This window comes from Exserohilum turcica (genome assembly GCF_000359705.1).
Source record: "Exserohilum turcica Et28A unplaced genomic scaffold SETTUscaffold_4, whole genome shotgun sequence".
In the NCBI taxonomy this organism is placed as follows: domain Eukaryota; kingdom Fungi; phylum Ascomycota; class Dothideomycetes; order Pleosporales; family Pleosporaceae; genus Exserohilum; species Exserohilum turcicum.
The window spans coordinates 555,320-577,660 of NW_007360247.1; the positions used below are offsets into that span (position 1 = coordinate 555,320).

At 53.7% G+C, this 22,341-nt stretch overlaps 10 protein-coding genes across 10 annotated transcripts; 4 read left to right on the forward strand and 6 right to left on the reverse strand.

The window, feature by feature from the left end:
• Positions 1–558: 558 nt before the first annotated feature.
• On the reverse strand, positions 559–2,888 carry SETTUDRAFT_138458 (uncharacterized protein; the record flags this gene model as incomplete). Its single annotated transcript, XM_008030114.1, has 7 exons — positions 559–1,236; positions 1,299–1,526; positions 1,577–1,679; positions 1,735–2,242; positions 2,299–2,361; positions 2,414–2,636; positions 2,684–2,888. 7 exons carry the CDS (start codon positions 2,886–2,888, stop codon positions 869–871), a joined length of 1,698 nt encoding a protein of 565 aa, XP_008028305.1. The 3' UTR covers positions 559–868.
• Positions 2,889–4,075: 1,187 nt separating this feature from the next.
• Positions 4,076–5,122, forward strand: SETTUDRAFT_164237 (uncharacterized protein). Its single transcript, XM_008030115.1, has 3 exons — positions 4,076–4,181; positions 4,514–4,864; positions 4,919–5,122. Exons 1-3 carry the CDS (start codon positions 4,103–4,105, stop codon positions 5,011–5,013), a joined length of 525 nt encoding a protein of 174 aa, XP_008028306.1. The 5' UTR covers positions 4,076–4,102; the 3' UTR covers positions 5,014–5,122.
• Positions 5,123–5,829: 707 nt separating this feature from the next.
• On the reverse strand, positions 5,830–7,283 carry SETTUDRAFT_155178 (uncharacterized protein; the record flags this gene model as incomplete). Its single annotated transcript, XM_008030116.1, has 3 exons — positions 5,830–6,639; positions 6,688–6,741; positions 6,795–7,283. 3 exons carry the CDS (start codon positions 7,281–7,283, stop codon positions 5,830–5,832), a joined length of 1,353 nt encoding a protein of 450 aa, XP_008028307.1.
• A 785-nt stretch (positions 7,284–8,068) lies between these two features.
• SETTUDRAFT_164239 (uncharacterized protein) lies at positions 8,069–8,626 on the reverse strand. The gene has a single exon (XM_008030117.1). The coding sequence runs from the start codon at positions 8,572–8,574 to the stop codon at positions 8,389–8,391; it is 186 nt and encodes a 61-aa protein (XP_008028308.1). The 5' UTR covers positions 8,575–8,626; the 3' UTR covers positions 8,069–8,388.
• An 878-nt stretch (positions 8,627–9,504) lies between these two features.
• On the forward strand, positions 9,505–10,781 carry SETTUDRAFT_164240 (uncharacterized protein). The gene is made up of 3 exons (XM_008030118.1): positions 9,505–9,682; positions 9,766–9,849; positions 10,261–10,781. The coding sequence occupies exons 1-3, from the start codon at positions 9,672–9,674 to the stop codon at positions 10,394–10,396; spliced, it is 231 nt and encodes a 76-aa protein (XP_008028309.1). The 5' UTR covers positions 9,505–9,671; the 3' UTR covers positions 10,397–10,781.
• Positions 10,782–10,813: 32 nt separating this feature from the next.
• On the reverse strand, positions 10,814–11,828 carry SETTUDRAFT_180020 (uncharacterized protein; the record flags this gene model as incomplete). Its single annotated transcript, XM_008030119.1, has 2 exons — positions 10,814–11,512; positions 11,586–11,828. 2 exons carry the CDS (start codon positions 11,826–11,828, stop codon positions 10,814–10,816), a joined length of 942 nt encoding a protein of 313 aa, XP_008028310.1.
• Positions 11,829–12,178: 350 nt separating this feature from the next.
• On the reverse strand, positions 12,179–16,655 carry SETTUDRAFT_164241 (uncharacterized protein). Its single transcript, XM_008030120.1, has 4 exons — positions 16,395–16,655; positions 13,903–16,338; positions 13,108–13,856; positions 12,179–13,061 (listed from the first exon to the last, which is right to left on the reverse strand). Exons 1-4 carry the CDS (start codon positions 16,639–16,641, stop codon positions 12,402–12,404), a joined length of 4,092 nt encoding a protein of 1,363 aa, XP_008028311.1. The 5' UTR covers positions 16,642–16,655; the 3' UTR covers positions 12,179–12,401.
• A 363-nt stretch (positions 16,656–17,018) lies between these two features.
• SETTUDRAFT_164242 (uncharacterized protein) lies at positions 17,019–18,012 on the forward strand. Its single transcript, XM_008030121.1, has one exon. It carries the CDS (start codon positions 17,050–17,052, stop codon positions 17,602–17,604), a length of 555 nt encoding a protein of 184 aa, XP_008028312.1. The 5' UTR covers positions 17,019–17,049; the 3' UTR covers positions 17,605–18,012.
• A 723-nt stretch (positions 18,013–18,735) lies between these two features.
• On the forward strand, positions 18,736–20,952 carry SETTUDRAFT_164243 (uncharacterized protein). Its single transcript, XM_008030122.1, has 3 exons — positions 18,736–19,802; positions 19,848–19,929; positions 19,976–20,952. The coding sequence occupies exons 1-3, from the start codon at positions 18,900–18,902 to the stop codon at positions 20,539–20,541; spliced, it is 1,551 nt and encodes a 516-aa protein (XP_008028313.1). The 5' UTR covers positions 18,736–18,899; the 3' UTR covers positions 20,542–20,952.
• A 403-nt stretch (positions 20,953–21,355) lies between these two features.
• SETTUDRAFT_21180 (uncharacterized protein) lies at positions 21,356–22,286 on the reverse strand (the record flags this gene model as incomplete). Its single annotated transcript, XM_008029798.1, has 2 exons — positions 21,356–21,886; positions 21,951–22,286. The coding sequence occupies 2 exons, from the start codon at positions 22,284–22,286 to the stop codon at positions 21,356–21,358; spliced, it is 867 nt and encodes a 288-aa protein (XP_008027989.1).
• Positions 22,287–22,341: the final 55 nt, after the last annotated feature.

Consider the following 22,341-nt stretch of genomic DNA (forward strand, 5'->3'; position numbering starts at 1 on the left):
GTAGGAGTTGGTGTAAAGAAAGGCTAGTGCTAGATCTGGATCCTGATTTTTCCTTTTTTTTTTCTTCTTCTTTTTTCTCACGCACACACGTGTACGTAGACTTACACTTGCACACTTGCACGGCTGCCTGGCTACTTATCTGTAAGTATATATGTATATATGTAGTTCGATTGTAAAGATACACGTGCACGTGCGTTAGAGATATGGATGTGTATCGCGTTGTATCGTGTATTGTATGTGGGCTCCGCGGAGTGAATGAGCGAGGATAAGAAGGGGCTAGCAAGGGGGGAGTATGTAAGTAAGGGTAAGAGGGGCAAGGAGAGCAAGCGAGAGCGGGCAAAGGGAAGTTGGAAAAAGGGAGATTTACAAAACCATGGACTCGGGTTCGTGTCCGTGTCGTACTTACCATATCGCGGCGTGTTGTTGTTGCATATAAGCAAGGGTATGTATGTATGGAGAGGCATATATAGATGATTGAAGATTTCGTAGGATGTAGTTTGGATTCTTGGTTCAACACGCACACGTATATAGGTATAGGTATTTGGTTGACGTGTGTATCGTTTGTTCATTTTGTGGCCATTTTTCATTATGTACAGGGAACATGTAAAACATTTGATTAATAAAGATTGGCGGAGAGAGGAGTAGAAGTGTGAAGATGAGGAAGAAAAGGGATGCTTAAGAAACAAGCTCAATTTTGCTTATTACTCTGCTGCCCCTTACTTTCCTTCTTCGTCTTTCTTTCTTTCTTTCTTTCCGGGCTAAGTCCGCGTTGGAAAAACACAAGAGTTCCCCAGGCTGTGAAAGCAGAAAGGGTGAAAGCTCTCTGTTTGGGCTTTCTCCAACACGGCTATCACATACACGGATTGATTTAGACAACATCCTTCTCCGTGCTTACAACTTTTGTGTCGTGCTCGACGCCCGATGAGGCGTCGCCTGCAAGGCCGGTCAGACCGAGCTCTCTGTTGATTTCCTCCATGCGCTCCTGGTCCCTGAGGGCGGCACCCTCGCTGCCGAAAATAGTGTCCATCTCCTCAAGAGTCAGGCGCTTGGTCTCCGGGACGAGGAACCAGATAAAGGCCGCGCCGAGCGTGGTGATGAGGCCAAAGAGGATGTAAGTGCCGTATGTAATGTTTTCGAGGAGATCGGGCGTGATTTGTCCAATGATGAAGTTGTTCATCCAGTTGGAGGAGCCGCCGAGCGCGGTACCGTAGGGACGTGTAGACAGGGGCCAGATTTCTGGGAATCGCGCGTTAGTATCTTGTAGCTGTGCTGGCTGTGGTGCTGAAGAAAAAACTTACCGGCAATCAGAATCCAGGCGCAAGGACCCCAGGAGTATCCAAAGTGGATGACGAATAGCCAGACCATGACGACGGCGGCCCATCCGGCGGCCTTGTGGGACTCGAATTGGTTGATGTTCTTGGCGAGAATGATGGCAATGACAAAGTGCGAGAAGGCCATGCCGAGGGCGCCCATGGAGAGAACGGGCTTGCGGCCGAGCTTGTCAATGTACAAAACGGCTGGGATTGCTGGCGAGGTGTCAGTTCTGCAATACTGTCTTGGAAACAGAACAACTCACTGGCAATAAACATGACAATTCCGACGACACCAGTGGCAAGCAGGGACATGGTGTTTCCGGTCAGTCCAATCTGCTTGAAGATCGTTGGTGCGTAGTAGAGAATCTGAGATTGATTAGTCCGTGTTTTGTAGAATATGCTGTTGAAAGTGGGTACTCACAGCGTTAATACCAGTCCACTGTTGGAAGAACATGGTAACGGTGGCAACGACGACGCGCTTGAACATGGCCTTGGTCTTGAACAGCGATGCAATGGCCACAAACTGCAGCTTGAAGATGTTCATGGTAGTTTGCTCGGTGAGGTGGGGGAACGACTCGGCAACGGTGCGCTTCTCAAACATGGACTGAGCCTTGATCTCGAGGAACTCGAGTTCGATCAGCTCGTGGTCCGTGGGAAGATTACGGAGAGAGGCGAGGTTTTGGCGGGCCTCGTCTTCCCGGTCGTGGTGCATCAACCAACGCGGCGAAAAGGGCATCCAGATCATACCGATGAGCAGGACAAATGCTGGGACAAGCTGGATGCAAATGGGCACCAGCCAGGCTGCGTTGGACTGGGTTTCGACCGTGGTGCCGCCAATGTAGTTTGTTCCGTAGTTGATCCAGAAACTGACCATGATGCCAAAGGTAATAGCGAGTTGCTGAAGTGCGACGAGAGCACCACGGACCTCACTATTCGGAGTCAGTTTATTGTTTTGATTTGATCTTAGCAGCAACAGAGAACTTACGGAGGGGCGCATTCACTGTTGTACATGGGGACGATGGTGGAAAGGGCACCGACACCAATACCACTGTGGGCTGTTAGTATGATTGTTGAATTCCATAGGCTCGTTGCAGACTGACGTGATGAAGCGACCGGCCAAAATTTCTTGATGACCACCAGCAATTGCAGTTATTTGGATGACGACGCCGACAATGAAGACTGCCGTGGACATCAAAATGCCGTACTTTCGCGAGGCGGCCTCAGCAACGAAACCAGACATGATGGCTCCAAACCAGGCACCGAGTTCCAAGATGGCAGTGAGCCATCCCTTCTTTGTTGCGTTGTTGACGTAGCCATCGGTCTCTGCTCGGTGTCAGCGCAAGTAGACAGCCAGGGGGATGATAACATACGTTTTCCAAATGAAGGCATCTGAAGAATTCCACTAAACATTCCCTGGTTGTATCCGTAGAGGACGCCACCAAGACAGGCAAACATGGCAATCAGGAAGACCTTTCCGTTCTTGACGAGGGCTGCAGGTCCACTCGCGCCCATGAGGGCCTGACGCCTTTGGAGCGCGACATCGAAGCCGGCCGCAGCACCGCCTCCACCAGCCATGATGGTGTTGGGTATGGGGGAAATGCGTCGGGAATTGACGAGAGGGCTGCAAAGGAGGATGTCTGAGAATTACCCCAGGTTACGGGAAATCTTATCCCCCCAGGCCTGGAGACGTCGACTTTATGTACGGTGTGGAGAAGCTGGGCACCTCAGCACATATCATCCAAGATCCTGGCATAGGATCACGGCAGTGTGGAGAAACATTGGTGCACCAAGGCTACCCAGATGATCGGTGGGCCATTACCGGTAGATGCTGTTTAACCCTTCAAGCATACCAAGGCTAAACGCCTCTTCGGCTGCATACTGGCCGCCGCTTGACTGGAGCCAGACGAGCGCTGGCCGGGCAGTAATTGGATAGAGGGACAATGTAAGCCTCCGCCACCCGGGGTAGGGTGTGCTATGTCCGCCACTTATGTCGGGGTTTTGCGCTCGGGTCAGCGCCCAAAGCCTATTCCAGATGCTTTTTAGGCTAAATTGCTGGCATGCTGTGACGACTCAGCCGAATGAGACCACGTCCGAGGAGGGCGTTGAGGGCGCCTCACGGTAAATCCAATAGACTGGCTGCATTCACGAGGCTCGCGCCAGCAACCTCCGACCGTGGGAACGCGTGGCCGTGGTCTATTCTTCGACGCGGGACATGGGCGTGGCCTGGCGATGGCTAAACAGCAGCGTGTTGGAGTCGGTGGCATTTCCCCCCCCCCTCGTCCGGGGAAACTGGACATGTGATGAGCGGCGGGAGCCCACAAATTGCTGTAACTCGTGGAAATGACGGTGCAAGGTCATGCCCCATCGAGCACCAACAAGCGGATCTGCTTCTGGCCTTTGCTGCCCTTGGACATGGGAAAGTAATACGAGCGGTCTGTCTTAGCAAAGGCAAACGTCTGAAATTGAGCCGGGTTGCCCGAGTCACTGGCACGGCGTGCCAGAGATGAAGGAAGAAACATAACCGGGGATGTGTCTGCTTGCGAAGGAAATTATCAATATCGTAGCATACAAGGCTTCATGCGGTGTCGTCTTACATACGGGAGTAGTCTGGGCGGTCGGGTGGTGGCGGGCGGAGGCCCACGGGGAAAAAAAACGAGCCCACGCGCGCCCCACGCGTTTCCCACGCGCCGTTGCTCCTGCAGACACAACTCCTACACGACACGTTTGCCCACAATACCGACGCCTTAGCACCCATCTATATCCAAACACGGTGAATCCTAAAAATAAACATGGCCGTCTCCATATTCCAGCGGAAGGCGGACTTTGTGTACCTTGGTTTCTTCGTCACACACGTGCTGGTTATGCTCTGTAAGCCCTCCACATTTTGCGCCTCTCAAAAAGCCTATATAGGATTCTCCACGTGCGCCTGCAGCATTCCCTGCCAGCCTACTATGAAAAGTGTATCGCTATATTGTTTTCCTGAAACGTCATGGCTGCCGCCAGCGTCCCGGTGGCTTTTACTCTGCTGCTTCTACACCAATCCCTGGTTAGCACATCATCCGAGTATTCCACGCTACGACGACATTGGGCGTTTTTCAAGATGAAGGCTTTTCTAGAATAACGATTATCGGGGATAATAAAAGATTGACTTGCAATTATTCAGCAGGACATGAGAATTCGCTCGCTGACGCCCAATCCAGCATTCGATCTATCGGGCTTCTATCCCGTCCAAATTAAGCCTCTCTGGATGTCCTCTCTGCGGGACTGGTACATTGAAACATACGGCGACCGTTTCTTCTACAAGACGCCAGTTTGGTTTTCTGTCTATACCTTCCTTGAGCTAGTCTACCACCTTCCTGTGTCGCTCTGGATGATTCCCGCTCTGCTTCGCGATGACCCACGCGTCCCTCTGGTGATGCTGGTCTACTCGCTAGAAACAGTGCTAACGACTCTGACGTGCATGGCTGAAATGCTGAGTTGGGAGGAGCTGACTCCTGCACAGAGGGGTGTGCAGGGTTTGGGTGGCATGTACGGCGCATATCTGGCTCTCGGTAAGTCTGAGGTTGATGGGGGTGAGCAGCCATGTGTGAGCTAATACGAAGTATGCGTCTTCATGATGCTTGATTGCTATGCGAGGTTGGATCGAATTATTGCAAAGCAACACAAAGGTTTGGTGCCAGTGACCAAGAAGAAGCTGTGAGGCTTCTGCTGCCACACAGTAGGAACGCTGTATTATTGAGCCTACATGTGCATAACTTGGGGAGGAAAACGAGGTGTTCAGAGTTGATTGGCAGGTCAAATTGCTTTAACCTCATTGGGAATGTTGCTGCAACTTGTGCGTAGTCGATGTTGCTAGAGGTAGATGAGTTCCATCTTGGAAACAGATGAGATGAAGATATCTGATATTGGTGTAGTGGTCGTGAAGAAAAGTGCTACAAGTAATCAACGTCATAGTAATGCGCTTCATTCTCTATCCTTGATCTGTGCCACCCACTCATGCCACCATTTTTTGACGGATAATACACATCATACCAGTTCAGTGTCCAAATCCTTGCTTCATTCTACGTATACCCAACCCAAACGCCTATAAAAAATAAACGCCATCCACGCCATGAACACCGTTGGCAGTACAAACCCAAAGAGAAGAGTGAAGAGAACATGACCCATACAAGGAGCGGAGAGGGGTAGATGCCCAAGACGAGCAACAATGTCGTGGACCACAGCTATTGGCGACGTGTAGCTGCACGCCAACAGTGCTGATTCTGCATGCGCTTGATACGTTTCACAACAGTCTGTCTGACTTTGCTTCAACATATCACGCGTCACTCTTGAGTCCAAAGTGCAGTGCCGTGCACTCGAGGACTGCAAAAGAAGAGCAGCATTTGCCGACATGCCATCGAATCCACGACGAGAAAAAGAAAAAGGAAAAAGAAGTGTCGTTTCGAAATCCCCAGATCAAACGTTTGTTCCCCCCTCCCCTGTTTTTTTTAATTCTTTTAGTTGTTTTGCAATTGCGCTAGTAGAAGACGCGAATTTCGTCTCCAGCATGCTCCTCCAGCCCCAGCTCCCAGAGCCGCTCGATTTGCTTCGCCTTCCCACATCTTTCTTCGAAATCCTCGCCAAGCCTCATCACGCACGAGAAAGCGACGTTCCAGCCGTTCATGCCAGCTGCATGGAAGGCTTCCATGATAGCCGCCTCACGGCTCCCGCACTTGATTAGTTTGTAGATCTGGCGTCCACCGTGTTGCGTTCCTTGGTACATGATGCCTTCGGTGTGGTAGGTTGTAATCACCACGCAGTAGACCAGCGATGTGCTCTTGAGCGCTTTCATTTGCTGACGAGCAAAGTGCAGGCTTGCGCTGCCCATTGGAACCATTGCCTGGCGCACAGCTTCGTCCACGGGTGTAGTAAGAGCAGCCGATGCCCATACTTTGGGGGTCTCGAGGCTGATCGGCATGGCTTGCGGCATCGGGCTGATTCTTTCTTCAGTGCACTGCACCATTTCGGGGATCCTCATTTTCCTCAATTGCGTCCTGCCTGGCTTCTCGTACCACACCTCTGTGTTGCAGAATCGTAGAAGCCACTCATACTCTTTGAAGTCGACCGCGTGGGCTGGGTGTCGCATGCGAATAATGTTGCGTCGGAACGGAATGATCCTAATAAAACGACTTTCCACATCGTTGTAGTCGTTTGACGTGTGCGTAGTTATGAGTTGGTGTGCGGTAACAACCTCGGTTATGGGGAAAAAAGGAGACTCCATTTGCGAGGGAGGCGGTGGTGGCGGCGGCGGTGGAGGTGGTGGAGGTGGAGGCGGAGGCGGCGGTGGCTTGAAATAGTCAGTTGGAAACAGCAAAAGAAAGATACGGAGACGTACTGGTGGAGAAGAGAAAGGGGGGAAAGAGGTCTGAAACCCCATAGGCGGTGGAGGCTGCAGAGTACTTAGTTGAGTGCTTAACATCATCCAATATATGCTCAACTTACAGGTGGAGGGGGTGGAAGATGGAAATTCGTGGAACTCAGGCGCCTGGCACATCGAATAGCGGTTCCTTTGCTTACTGTCATTTCAGGGTGACTTTTCTTCATAGGATCATGTTCTTTTCCACAAAGTTCTGTGTTGGCATCGTCCTCCTTTAACCCTTTCTTTGCTTTTGGACCACAGCTGCCTAGGTATGGATCATCCCGCCTCACTTCTGCGCCATAACACAAGTGCATGAAGCCAGGAGTGTCGATGCTCAAAACACTTGTCGTTGAGACTGGGCTCATTCCCATGCCTGAAGCTATGGGAAATTGGACATATTTCCCAGGTGCACGGTGGTGTCCATGGCTTGATTCGATAACCTGATCATCTTCAGAAGAAGACTCGGGGGTTTTCGTGTCAGGAGATGGCGGCTCGGGCGAGGGGGGCTCTATGAGCGATGAGATTATGTTCATCGAAGGACCCCTATCGACGAGGACTAGATCCTCATCCATGAATCGAAAAGGGCCTGATGGCGTAGCTTTGGTATATATGAACGATAGAAAGTTTCCAGACGGCTTGGGATCAAATTCTTGGTGTCTGTATGCTAGAAAAGAATTTTGAGGCAGCAGAGGACGTGGCTTCCACTTCCCCGATTAAATACTTGGAAATGAGCTTGTCGCCTGCCTAAGCCAAGGCAATCTAGTGACCAATGTGAAGCCTGCTTCCTGAGAGGCTTCATAGCCTTATGCGTACTACAGCCATTGAAGCACATGAGCAGGGAAAAAGCACCAGCTGGGTGGTTATTGGTCTGACGTGCTGCGGTTCAACCACGTCAGATAAACTCAGCTGTAACTACGTGGTCGGGTAGACCGGTCACTTTTCTTTTGCTATGGTCCCGCACCAAGGGGCATTTCACGTGGCGCTGCCTTCGCCACCACCCTCAGAATTGGGCTGAGAGGCATGATATAAGTAGAAACCTACCGTGAGGGCTGAGTGATTACTCGATCAAACAGGGGTAACAACAGACGCATCGTTGGTGATACACAAGACCGACAGCGATTGGAAACGGTAGGTTCGCCTCATTTTCTCAAAGCCCAAACTTTCCGCTAGCATACGCGGTGCTACCAAAAATATGCAGTGATCTCGACTCGAGGCTCTGCTTTCTAGCCCGGTTTTTATGCCATGAAATGAAGCAGACTTTGTGGATGCCGACTCATCCCATGTTTGGAGAGCTGATCGTTGGCTAGGAATGAGGCTTACTTGCTCGGGAGATGATTCCCAGCAAAGCGTATGCGGGTAATGGTAGTATCCAAGGACAGTTTATCAGAGCAACCTATTGCCTGCTGTGATAAAACTTAAATAAGTGGTGATGCTGCAGGACTGTGCAGTCTCTAACCCCGCTATCTCAGTTTGGTTCTGGCTGGAAGGCCAAGCTTCGAGTTCGCCAGCATATGAGCTGGGATTTCGATCCGGGGCACTCATTGGACGATGGTAAGTTTCCATAAAAGGCGACAGGCGCTCAGTTTGCGGGGCGAGGCTACCCGTGAGCTTCCGTTAAACAGTCAATCCTTCAGGATTCCAGTCGTCAGTATAGTCCTCAGGCAAACCTAGAGTTTCTCAGCAAGCTTGAAGATACCATGGCAGACAAATAGATCCTCCCGTGCTCTTGCCTCTTAAGAAGCCTGCGATTGCCAATAGAGATTCATATGATCTCAATTTCCGCTCGTCGAAAATGTTGAAGACTTCAAACGATAACAGTTTCATGCAAGCCAGGCCTCGTGTGATGGGTTGCGCAGCTTGCATGCATATGCAGTCGTTACACCGCTTCCTGTACTGATTGTCATGAAGAGCGGTCAAAAAAAGTTTAGATATCAGTGATAGCAGCAACTAAAGTATCGAAATGGATTACTGAAGAGAAGGCAAGCACATCACCGGAGTGTTGGAGTCGTGTGGTAGATGAGGCTGATACAAGTCATGCAGGCACCGCGACGCTAAGCAGAATGAGGCTTCACCGGACACTTCGATCGCTACCCGTTTCGGTAGATTGCTCAATTTCGAGGCAACCAAGAAGGTAAGAGAAAAGGCATAATGGTGAGAGAGATATTGCCTTGTTCCAGGGTGGGGTGACTCGGAGAGCCCGATATCAGCCGAGTATTCAATGGCGTGCTCAAGGTATATGCCGCGTCATCTTTGTAGAGGAAGTACATAAGAGGGTATGTCCCCTGTCCAGAAGACAAAACGATATAGAGATAGATAAGAAGTTTAATGAAGCCATGGCTCAAATCAGATGCTGGGAATGTATGAGGGCGTTCTGGGTTTAAGTATACAAGACGAACCATGGCCCTTGCGTTATGTCATCCAGCCTTCTGGAAGAGGCCCTCCAATATAGCCTTGTATCAGGCCATATTCTCGATTGGACTGTCAAAAACGTCAGCCAGCCAGAATAGGTTGTTGCATAGAATCCGCCGTGATGCAGCAACAACCTGGGCTGGCGTACCACATAGACAACCATCAAATATTTGAAAGATACCGAGTTTTTCCCTAACCTGTACATTTCTCAATCCAGTAAAAGCAGATGTACAAGCTAGAACAATGGTAACAAGCCAGAACACAACCCTCACCTTGATATGCACGTGCACCAAGACAGCTAGTGTGCCAAGCCCTCCCATGGCCCTGGCCAGCCGGCGTCATCGTAGCTCCCCAAGCTCACGACTCCACACCGAAGCCCTCATCCACGCCTCGAGCTCGTTGTCGCAGCCAACCCCCCCAAACCAACCTCTCGCCGCAGCTTTCGCACCAAACACCCACCGACGCGTCGCTCCCCGAAACCCACACGACCAAACCAACCACCAGCCTCGCGCATCAGCAGCAACAATAACAACACGCAGCAGACCAGCACAATGGCGAACGGGTATATATAACCCAGCGACTCCCCTTCTTTGCAGAGCGCAAACCCCGGAAGAAAGAAAGAAAAGAAAAGACTAACACACGCAGCTGGGCCCCCATCATCGGCCTCATCGTCGTCGCAATCTTCTGTGCCGCATCCTGGGTCCTAGCGCCAAAAGGCGAAAACCAGACGTACGTTTACCACCGCACCATTCCCTCGTCAAAGACGGCATCTCCGCCTTCCAAACCCTGTCTGCGTGTCCGGTCCTCGTCCGACGCCCTCGATGCCTGCGCTGTCGCCCCCGGGGAACATGGCAATAGTAGTAGCAGTAGTAGCAGCAGTAGTAATAGTAGCGCCGCCGGCGGTGGTGCGAAGCGCGTACACTTTGCCCATCACGATACCGACGAGCCGTACGACGCCCCCGAGAAACGGACGTGACACAGACAGGGCAGCAGCAGCAGCAACAACAACAACACCACTACCATCACTACCACCACCACCACCACCACCATCATCATCATCATCAGCCACACAGCGAGCGTTAAGGAAACAAGGGGAACAACAACACATCTTGGCTAACTTTTTTTGCTTCCGGAATATAGGGTTTGGCGATCTACTCTCGTGCTTTCTGCTGCGGCCATGTACATCATGTGGGCTATTACTTTTCTGGCACAACTTCATCCCCTCATTTCGCCCGTCCGAAACGACCTGCGACCAGAATACAACGGCGGTCGCTAGTATGTGTTTATTTTTTGGTTGGTCGCTTGGCGCATGTTAGAGTGTGAGTAGGAGCAGTAGTACTGAGAAACAAGGGTGCTCGGAGGGGGGGGGAAGACAGGCTGAAAGGCAGGGCAGATAACAAGGTTATCGGCGTACGCTGAGAGAGAGAGAGGGAATGCGCCCGCCATACGTGAAGGAATTCTCTTTTTGCCGAGGGAGACTGGACTGTGCCTAGAAAGAGAGCTGAATACGGAAACAGTCATGTTGACCATGTGTCGAAATCTTGCACGCGCAATTGTATATCTGGTTAGGCGCATTAACGGATCTTCGTTTTTTCTTATCTTTCCTTCTTTAGGCTTGTACGAATATCAAATGGGGGTATCATATTATGCTTGAGAATGCACCCACACACACACACACACACACACGTCCATGTCACGGAGGACCACTAGTCACGTTGCCCGCCAAACCCCAAAGCGTGCTAGCCACCGTCCACTCACTCAAGTAGCCTTCCCATCCTGTTCCGAGCCCCGCCGCGCGCAATATCGCCCACCCGACCAGCGTCCTGATTCCCGCACCGACAGCGACCAAGATGCCCGCGCGGACATAGCCACAGTCCATGAGGATCTCGAGGGCAGCAATGTTATTCACAATGACAGCCCAACTCACCGCGGTTGCGGAGCTGGGTAAATCGTAATCCCAGATGATGAGCAAGATTGGAAACAATTTCGTGCACGACGAGACGAGCAGTGCTGTCGACAGAGGCGTCGGGTTGGGGAAATACGCTATGCATCTCTGCCACAGCGTCTTGACCGCAGTGGTTAGGCGCTCCGGGTTATATGCGCACAGCAGGCGGATGGGTAGGTGGAATGCCAGCGTTGACACGAGGACGAGGCCGAGGAAAAACAGATACTGCAGCCCGAGCGAATACGCCTGGAGCACGGCAGCGTTCGTGATGCTATTTGGTGGCGCGACCAGCGGACTCGCAGATGATGTGTTATGCGACGACGACGTCGCCGCCGCCAGCAACAGGTAGTACGGCGAGGTCTCCGGCAGCGGAATCTTCTCGATGCGCGCCCACGTAAGGTACACGTCGAAGAGAAGCAACAAAATACCCAAGCGGACAATGGATCGCTATTCTCAAGTCAGCTACCCACACACATACTCAGTTCATGTGTGGAAGACAGAAAAGAGAGTACAGACATACATCAAACCGATTCTCGCCCGTCTCCAACCGATTAAACAGCAAATGGCGATACACCTCTGCCTTGATGAGCACGAGATCAATAAAGAGGATGACAAAGTCGTGCTCGACGTATTTGTCCGCGAATTTCTTGCAGTGCGGACATTGCGTTAGGCGCACGCCTTTGCCCAGCGCCCGGTCGTCGGCTTTCGAGTATGTCGTGTACAGTGTGCGCACGGGGGTGCGGCATGAGATGCAGATGGGCATTGTTTTTGCGCTTGTGGTGTGTTTGTTTGTTGTTCGGACGGTGAGGGCGGCGGTGCAAGGGGTAGGCGGTGGTGTTTTACATTGTGCATGGGTGGGTGGGAAAAGCGATGGACGTGGAGCGCGTGTCGTGGGAAGAAAGTGTTGGCACTGCAGGTGTGGGATGAAGATGGGTGACGAATGTTTTGGGGAAGCGCGGGTTTGGCGGGGATTAGGGAGTGGGGCGGGCTGCTTATGTCCGGCATGCCGCCCGTCTCTCATCAACCGTCTGTATACAATGAATCAGGGTTGAGGACGCAATTTCTTTCCAATTACGATATCTTGGTTTGAAAAATAAAGCTAGCTGTGGTTGTGTGGCCTTGCTGGCTTCTATTGCGTCTTGCCAAATGTGCTTGTAAGACAATAATGCTTTTGACGCCAGCTCCTATACTGATGATACACCCTATTCAACGCCTCGCGCTGCAAGAATGGTAACGGACAAAAACCCAAATGCACAATCATCGTTTCCATACATATTCACAACGTTCCCAATGCACCTGCTCTTCACGCCATACACGTCGCATGTCGCATGGGCGTTTAGCGAGCAGCTTCTTCTACAACAGCGTTGATGTCCCGCGCTCGCTGAACCCACGACTGATCCTCCAAGTCTCGTCCAAGAACGTCGCTACCAAGAATAATGCGCATGACCTCAGCGAGTCCGATTGCGTTCTCAGGTCCGCCAAATAGCGCACCTGTCCGCCTGCTGACGGCAGCCCACTGCTCGACGAGGTAGATGATCCACTTGACAAGCAGTTTGCGGTTGCGGCCTGTGAATGGCGGTTCTTGCGCATACCACAGTGCTTCAAGCGTAGCGACCAGGCTCTCAAATGGCGCATTTAGCTTGAGGAAGACATCGATCGGCCACGTCAGGTTTGAGTTGAGCGCCAAGTTCTGAGCGTTGGCTGAGTTGGCGTCATGGACGTAGAACTCCAAATCGTACTGCAGGATCAGTTGCAGGACAATGTTGACAGGGAAGACGTTGTCGTTCAGGTTGGTGCGGTGACCGAGATCCTCGACCTTAAGCGCGACGATCTCCCAGGGCGCGGCCTGCCGATCAGCGACAGCGTTCCGATGGGTCTGGTCAATGAGGTTGGTCCACGTGGAGCGAATGTCAGGTACACTGCGGTAGTCTGCAGCATGGTAGATCAGGAGACAAATGTCATAGTAGCCGGCCTGATCGGCGTAGTCGTGGTAGAGCTAGTGATGTCAGTGATGGTAGTTCAACCAGAGAATATAAACCTACCTCGTCAAGAGGGTGGATTTGACCATTGAGATGCTCGATGACGTCTTCTCTGCGCTTGCCAACGAGCCGCTCATCACCCTTGATTCGCTGCAACACGTCGTCTTGGATGTTGGCAATGTCGAGGTGATCGCTGATGTTTCGCAGCAGTTCTTGCCTGGATTGCCGGTTGCGTACTCCGGTTTCGGAAAATCCAGTCATTCGTGTAGAAGCATTTGCCTTGGCCCGCGACAGATACTCAATCCTCTTTTCCAGCGTCAGAGGGAGACTGCTTTTTGCGAGCTGGTATTGTGTCTCAGCTGCGCTCAGGTAGTCGTTGTAATGCGCATAGTAGCGCCACAGCAGATCCGCATGGGCCAGGTTCGTCTCTGAACTTTGCCGTAGGTAATCGACTACAAACGGCGAGTTGATCTCGAGCAATCGCTCAGCCCATCCATTCTCCATGTACCAATCATACAAGTAGTTTTGGAAGACTTCGTCTTCTGAATTGTTGATTTGGTCATACGCCTCGTGTTTGCGGCGAGTAACCTGGGAAATGACACCATCGGGCACAGGGCCTTGGGTGTTGTAGGCATAATCGACAGCCTCGATCACGTTGCAGACGAGCGTGTAGCAAGAGGCGCGCTTTTCGTAAAAGTGACAGCGCGGGTCGTTCACATCGCCAGCATGGTCGCGGGCGTCCCTGACCCAGGAGAGAGCTTTGTTGCCCCGATCCCATTCCTGGGCGACTTTGAGTGCAAGTCTGATGGCACCTGCAGTGTGTTAGAACAATCGAAACCAAAGACCAAATTAGCTTACCAGCATAGAATTCGAGCTGGATGTATTGGTTAACAGTCGCAGCCAAATTCTCGTAGCTCAGGCTCTTTGCCACCTGCTCAAACAAGCTCAGGCTGTCATTGAGCAAGATGCGTCCGCGCTCGGCATTTGCACCCATGTCGGCAGCCTTCTTCAGGCTTTCCTGTGCCTTGAAGATGACAACATCGTCTGAGCTACAGAAACTGCCACACTTTCTCCGAAGGGCCTCGGCGACTGACTCGACATTTGAGCCCTTGGTAATGTTGCGGTTGACAATGGCCTTGACTAGTTCCCTGGCGATTTCTCTGCCTTCTTTCACCGAGAAGATGCCCTGGAAGGTGAGTTGGCGCACTCTTGCTTGAAGTTGGGGGTCTGGTAGCAGAGCCAAAATGTCCTCCAAACGCTCCTCAAACAGGACAAGCACAAAGGAGATGCCCTCGACAATGTTGTTGACCATTTGCAGCAGGCTGGTAAGCGCCCTGTTCTCGCCCTGCAGCTCGACCTCTTCTTGCCGCGATGTTGCGCGTCCCAATGCCTCTGGGCCAGCCAAGCCTTCAATAAACGACTTGTTCGACTCCAGAAACTCCTGTAGTTGCGCCAAACAGCGCTGCACCTCCTGCAGTTTTGATATTTTGTGTGTCGAAGTAAGCGCCGGCCCGGCCGGGGTGGCTGTTTCGGTGATGATGGGGGTATTCCAGATGGAGCGAACAATGCGCGCAACATACATGGCAATACCATCATGCCGCGGCGATGCTCGGACGTTTTCAACGCTCAGGCCTTCTACAGTGGCACTCTCTGTCAAATGTGCCTTTCCACCAAATTCAATAAACACTCTGCGAGCAAAATCGAGTACTTCAGGATCCGTGACTTTTGCGATTCTCGAGTCGGGGCCAACATCCGAGCCTTGGCCGCATGCAACAGCCAAAGCGGTAGCCGAAGTTTCTGCCAGGCCATACTGCTTTGCGAGCTTGCGAATATCGGCTTCAGCACCTTCGGGGCCTCCGTTTTTGACAATGGAAGCGAAAATGTCGACCAGTCTCCTGCGTCGGACCGTCTCAATGCCATTGGACGTAATGATGGCGTACTCGCAAAGAGGCTTGTCAAACTGGGTAGCAAGCTCGTTGCCAAAGCCAAGAGGTTCGTTCCTTGCGGAGAAGGGCTCGGATACCAGGCCGATATCCTGCACCCGTCCCACGAGTTCTGTGAAAAAGCCGGTTTCGGTGTACCTCGGAGGCTCCGAGCTTTCCCGCTGGCCCAGCAAACCGGAGTGGGGGGCGGAAACAAACATGTGGTGGTTGGGGTCGTTTTGCGAGCGAAGGACGAAAGAGAAGAAAGCACCAGGAGGATATCTGATGCCAAGTTTAGTTTCTCTGAGCCACCTTGATTCGAAACCAACCGCTGTGCCTCCTTGGTATGGCTGTACTTGGGTTGAATTGCTCTGCGGCGAGGGCTGGCCGTCGTTTGGCGGGAACCGAATGTGTCGTAATTGCATGCTGCTTGGCGCGCTGGTGTTGTTTGCGCTCCATTGTCCGCCGGATGTTGTGCTCAGATACAGTCTGCAGCCTGACGATGTGATTGCCATGAGCGACAGGTTGTCGGCCTCGGTGCTCGAGATGGGACTCAAACTGACAATCTGCATCTTGTCCAGCACGCCCGTCGGCCGTACAATGTGCCCGCACATGGTCTCAATCTGTGTGCGTGTTCGGGTAAGGGCGCTCTCCAGGACATTAGGCGCGCGCATATAGTAGACCTTGATGGTACCGTTGGTAGAGAGCGTGTACAGCACGTTCCGGGTGTCGTCAATGGCCATCTGCATGATACCGGCTTGCCGTGTCGCTCCGTAGAATGGCAGTGCGGGCAGGCCGATCGAGGTGGTAACATGGTTGGTCTTGCTGCACTTGCTCGAGAACCACTTGTCCTCCTGTTGGTAGTTGAGCTCGTATACGTCCTCTGTCTGGCCGTCGCCAAAGAAGATGCGCCCTGTCGTGTCGGAGCCGGCGATTGCAGTCACGTTGATCTTCCTGACAGAGGTAGAGAGGCCAGTGCGATACATTGTGATGCCGTGAACACCCTCGGGTCCTCTCTGGCACTCTACAGCAATCAAGAAGATGTCTGACACGGTTGCGACGACAAGGAGGTATTCAATAGAGGCTACGAAAACACCCGCGCGCGGCCTGACCAGCTTCACACAGGTAATGTTGCTCGGTTGCTCCTCAAAGCCGACGAGCTCGGGGTTGGGGTGCGTGTAGTCCCACAGGTAGACCTGGTTGTCCACCACAACCCAGGCGTGATTGATCTCAGCGAACAAGCCCATGCTCGTCGACATTTGCGTGTGGTCCACCTGCTCGAAGACGGCCTCGGGGAGCTTGTAGGATTTCAGCTTCTGGAACGGCGCCCATGCTTGACCGCTCGGTATCTCGTATTCGCCCGAGATGCCCTCTGCACGCTGTCGTTAGCATGTCCCGCGCCCTGTTGCAATGGCGCCAGCTACTCACGTCCAATATAGGCCTCTAGGGCGGGAAACCGGTTGTCTCTGTCCAGCATGCTGTTTATGGTCCGCGCGGCGCGATCGATGGGGCTCTCTGCGGGCGGCGCAGGCAGCGTCTGCTGTTGCTGCTGCTGCGACGGCGGTTGCGACATGGAACCCGTACGAGCGAAGGTGGGTCGGTTTGGCGCAGGCGTATTTACAAAGGCGCCGGGGGTGGGGCGCTGGGGCGTCGCAGGCGCCATCTGGAAGGCCATGATGGGCAGTGTGTGTGTGAGAGAGAGAGGAGGTGAAAGGATGCGCTGGTCGCGGCTCGGGCAGGGCGAGCTTCAGGTGGAGGCTGGGGAAACGCGCCGGCGATATGACGTGCACATGAGCTGCGCGCGATTACCGGGGAGATGGAATGGCAATGAGACGCGCAGGAGAAAAGATTAAGAAAGACGGCTGGAGCGGTTCGCGACGCTGGGGCTCGGGTTCAAGCTGCAAAAGTGACGAGCGACAACAAAAGGTTGTGCTTGGCAAAAGACAGGGATTCGCTAGTAGCTGTTCGCGTCTGAGCGCGTTTCTGATGCTCGCAAACTTTCCCGGGTCCAAGTGGGCACTGTCAACTCGCATCCCATCCATTGCCGCACACGCATTCGCATACATATACCGTTCTGGCCATCATGTCCGTCTTCCGTGCTGCACTGCTGCTGCAGAGGCAGCTTGTTGCCCCGGCCCGTCTTGCAGGCATCCGCCATGCATCATCCGCTTCGACGCCGGAGAATGTGGTGCTGCCTCGCCTGCACGCCGACCTCAAAATTGCCATGCGCTCCAAGAACAAGCCGGCGCTGAACACGATTCGTGCCCTGCAAGCCGAGATTATCAATGCCTCCAAGACAGCCAAGCCCATCACGACAGACGGCGCCCTCTACTCGTTGATCCAGAAGCAGATCAAGTCTTCGTCAGCGTCGATTGACGAGTTCCGCAATGCAAAGAGAGAGGATCTGGTTGAGAAGGAACAGCTGCACCTGGACGTGCTGAAGAGCTACGCCGACGAGATACCCACCGTCAGCGAGAGCGAAGTGGACGCACTCGTCAAGAGCGTCGTCGAGAGCGTGGAGGAGGGCAAGAGGACGTTTGGCAGTGTCATGGGCAAGGTGATGGGGGGCATCAAGGGGCGGCCGTTTGACGTCGAGTACGTTAGCAAGAAGATCCAGGAGGCGGTAGGGGCGAAATGAGGGGCACGATGGACTACGAGTATGAGCAGCGCTGGCGGGCGACGACATGTATGCGTAGTGTAGGTGTACAAAGCACGGCACATGTAGACTACGGACCAGGCTCGTCATGATGAAAGTGGGCAGCAGCGAAAGCGGCGGCGGCGGGGGTTCGGCGTGTTGCAAAAGGGCCTACAGGTGCATTGGGCATGGTGTGAAGCTGGCCGACTTGGGGCGGGCTAGGTGTTGCTGCCGCGAGCATGTGCATGCGTGCTCGGGAACATGGCAGGTGTGACAGCCCAACGTGGGTGTGGATGTGGATGTGGATGTGGATGTGGATGTGGATGCGTGCTGCGTGCTGCGTGCTGCGTGCGCGGCCATGGGCGGGAGCATCAAACGGACGCGCCCCCCACTTGTTTGCATACGCTGGACTGTAGGTGTAGGTGTGGGCGTGGGCGTATGTTGGGTGCACATGGCAGGGCGTGTGCGAGTGGGCGAGGGTGCATTGGCCGTGGTGTTGGTCTTGTGGCTGAGGGCGCACCCCTGTCGCGCGCTTCCAAGGTTGGCGCAGACTGACGTCACGGGCTCTTTTGCAACTTCACCGGCGCTCCCACCCGACATGCACCCCGTCCTCGCATCCAATGCCCGCGCCGAATACTCACGACGCGTCGGGATGGGCCTGGGACACGCCCTTGCCCTCGGCCAAAAGACGACGACGTCGCTGTCTCCATTTGGCCCGTGACGCCGTGGTGCCGCAGACAGATTGCCAGACTACTATGTAGACATGTAGCCGCGAACAAGCCCGCACGCCGGCCGACATGCCCAAGACAGGCGCCCAACACCAAGTCGTGTGCATGAAACCGAACCACGGGCAGGGGGCCACGCCTCAGTCGTCCACTCATCCACTCATTCATGGCAAAGAGAGGCACGGCCCAGCGCCCGGCCAGACGCACACGCAGACGCAGGGTGGGCAGCATGCTGCATGCCGCCCCCCCGATGACGAAGCCCGTCGCTCGTCCTGCATCTAAAGCTGCCGCCGCCCTCCCACACCCACCCCATCCATTCTCCGGGGCGTCTGCGGCCGGCCGCCTTTATATTCCTGCTGCCTTCTCCTCCTGCGCCGTCATCCAGCCTCTGCATCGCCCTCTGTGGCTCTTGTCTGTCCCTTCTTTCGTTACTGGCAGCCGCCCCTCCACCTGATACCTAGCCCCGCACCACACCACACCACACCACCTCATACATCGTCATCATCGTCATCATCGTCACCACCACCACCACCACCACTCGCATCCCAACAACCCACGCCCTCCTGCTCCACCATGTCCGTCTACCGCTCATCGACGGGCAACCTGGATCGCTTCGACGACCCGCCTCGCGCCACTGAACGATGGGACCGCGAGAAGTTCGAGCGCATGCGACGAAACGCCGCCGGCGGTGGCGGTGGTAGTGTTCGTGGCCGCCCCGATGAAAAGGAGCACTTTCGCTTCCAAGAGCACGAACGCTTCCCTGGAGGCCACCGCGACGTTGACATTCACGAAGACCGCACTCGTCGTGGCCCCGCTGTCGTGGAAAGAGAGCGCTTCTACGAGAACGATCGCTACGACCGCCCCCCGCGGAGAGCCCCCACCGAACTGTTCCATGAGCCAACACCATCCGAGATTGCCAACCAGGCTCTTGCCCCCTACCGTCGTCGATCTGTGATTGACAGGGACATCGATATCGACATTGACATCAACGAGCGGCGCCAGGCTCGCCCGCCCAAGCCGCCTCGCCCCCAGTACGTTCGCCGCCAATCGTCCCTGGATACCTTCGATCGCCGGGCCATGCCCCGATATGGCGATGTCGAGAGGATCGAGAGGTACGAAACCCACGAGTACCGCCCGCCAGCCAATGTCCCCATCCCGCTTCCCATTCGCGAGCGCCGATCACCTCCTCGCCGTTTCCTTGACGATGAGGACTTTGAGGAGATCAAATACGATGAACGTAGCGGAAGGGGTCACGAACGCGAGGACTACCGCGAAGTGGAAGTCCACCGTGAAAAGAGCAGGGTGCGAAGAAGCAAGAGCAGAGCCGCGAGGTCAACACGTAGCTCCTCCATTTCTAGCTTTGAGGAAATCCAGCCTTCTCGAGCAACCTGGGGCAAGAAGGGCAAGACAAGACTCCCCAAGCGCCTGGTCAGGAAGCAAGCTGTCATTGATCTCGGCTATCCATATGAAGAAGAGGTATGCCATCCGCTGCCCCAGTAAGACCATTGCTAATTACCCTAGGACGACTTCATCATCGTTACTCGAGCACTCGAGAAGGACCACATTGATGAAATCATCAAGGTCAGCGAGTCGTACAAAGAAGGTATGCATTCTCGAAGCTGTTACAAGTCTCGTCTAACCAGCAACAGAGAAAATCACCTACGTCTACGAGGAGACCCACGAGGAGCCTCCACGACCAGCGTCTGTTGCCCCGCCACCATCAGTTGCGCCACCGGCATCCGTCGCACCGCCACCACCACCACCACCAGTCGTTGAGGTTCCTCCACCAGCCTCTGTGCACGCACCGCCTCCACCCCCACAAGTGGTATATGCGCAGCCTCCCCCACAGGTAATCTACGCTCAGCCGCCGCCATCTCACCACGCACCAACCGTCTACGTCCCGTCGGAGCGTGCGCCATCTCCGTCAGTTCATGAACACGAGCGCGTCGTCGAAATTGACCGTTCTGCCTCTATCCATGGTCCGGCCACTGCTTTCCTCCCGGAACATCGCACACTTGTCCGCCGTGACGATCGTCGCACTGAGCGGGAGATTCGTGACGAAATCCGCTCCCTCGAGGAAGAACGCCGCATGCTCAAGTATGAGCGAGAAGGCGAACGCGAATATGAGTTTATTGAACGCCACCCCAAACGAGAAGTGATGCGCGTTGACAGAGACCGAAAGGGTAGGTTAGCCCTTGTTCGCTCGGCCCATTAGAACGACTCGTTGATTCCATGGTTATAGTAGTCCGCAAGGATCGACCCAACCCCAAAATCGTAGCCTTAGCTATGGGTGCGCTGTCTTGAATTGCTTCTCCCTGGAACTGGAGGGCTTACTGCTGGTTTTGTCAAGCTGCGCCATTGTCGACTTGATGGGACGAGCGCCTATGATTCTTTTTATCTTTCACTTTCTACGGCTGGACTTTCCATTATTCTATCTCTTTTGCATTCTATATGTATTTCCTTTATTTCTCCTTCTCTTTTTCTTCATCTTGGGGCTTTCGGGAGGCGCAATTTATACAGGCAAAGATCATACCCAATCTTTGGTACATGTCCAAGGACAAGCAAAGACGAACTTTCTGTATGATAACGAGAATTCTACGAAGAATACGATATGGATGAATTATGCAACGATTCTTGTCAAGTTTTCACTGGATGCATGAATTGAGCGCGCGAGTGAAACAGTCAAACTAGCATACTCATCTCCATGTTACTGCTGTGACCCCTGGACTTGGCCCATCCTCATGCTCCACGGGAGGATTCAAGTAGGGTCGTTAAGTGCAATCCAAACACATATTTCTATGTCACTAACGCATATACACTTGACATAAATACTCCAGTCTAACTTTCATGTTACATTTTCGCCCACACCAACAATCAGGACCTGAAAAACCTATACAAGAAAAAAAAACTCCGACACTCTTTGATAACGGGTTATCCATATTGCCATTTCAAATACGTTCTTTCTGCTTCTCCCGCGTTTCCCCCAAGTATTTCCCCTACTTACGCCCATTCATTCCCCCCCCCCCCCATCAACCCAGCGGCTCCACCTCAACCACAGGCCCCGTATACGTCCTCTTTGCAAACACCCAGTAATACAACACACTGAACAGCGCCACGGCGCCCGTGACTACGCCCGCCCAGTTCATCCCCGCAACCCCTGGATTCGTCTGGATGGGCCAGAAGCTAAAGAAGATGATGACGAGCAGATAGCAAATGGCAATTGCATTGTTAGCAACGCCCAGAGCAGCATTGAGGCGCCAGGGTCCCCAGGATATCCTTGTCTCGGCGTCGGCGTGACGGTGGAAATGTTCGTGGTGGAGGCTGGGAAAGGGGGATGATGAGGATGATGAGGAGGAGGAGGATGCATCGAGGTCGCCGCGGATACGGCGCCAGAATAGGAGGCCGATGGCGAGCAGGTAGGATAGGTAGAAGCCTTCGAGGACGAGCGAGAGCGTGCCGTTGAAGGCGGCGCTGCTGCCGATGTTGATGAGAGCCAGGAGTGCCGCGAAGAGGGTTACGGCTAGGATGGACATGACGGGGATGGTGCTGCGTTTGTCGATCTGCGGGGGTTTGTGAGCTATCCTTGTGCTTTTTAGGTTTGGACTCGAGTGATAAAGAACATACCATGCTGAGGGCCCGCGAAAAAGGAAGACCCCGATCGCGTGCAAACGACCATGTCATGCGCGAGGCAGCAGCAAGACAGCCCATTGCGCTGCAGAACTCGAGCAACACGATGATGGCAACCATGACGGTGGCACCCGCTTTCGAGCCAACCGCTTGGTGGAATATGCGCAGAAAAGGAGCTGTTTGAGCGCTTTCATCAGACAGCAACTGCGAGATATCCTGGGCGCTGAAGAGCACGGCGAAGAGCATGCCGAGGGCCAGCGTGCCGTTTATAACGAGGCTGAGCAGCATGGAGCGAGGGACATCGGTGCTTGCGTTTTTGACTTCCTCGGACATCTACAGCTCGTTAGCTATGCAAGAGCGCGAGTAAATAGCTGGGAGCGGAGTGGGA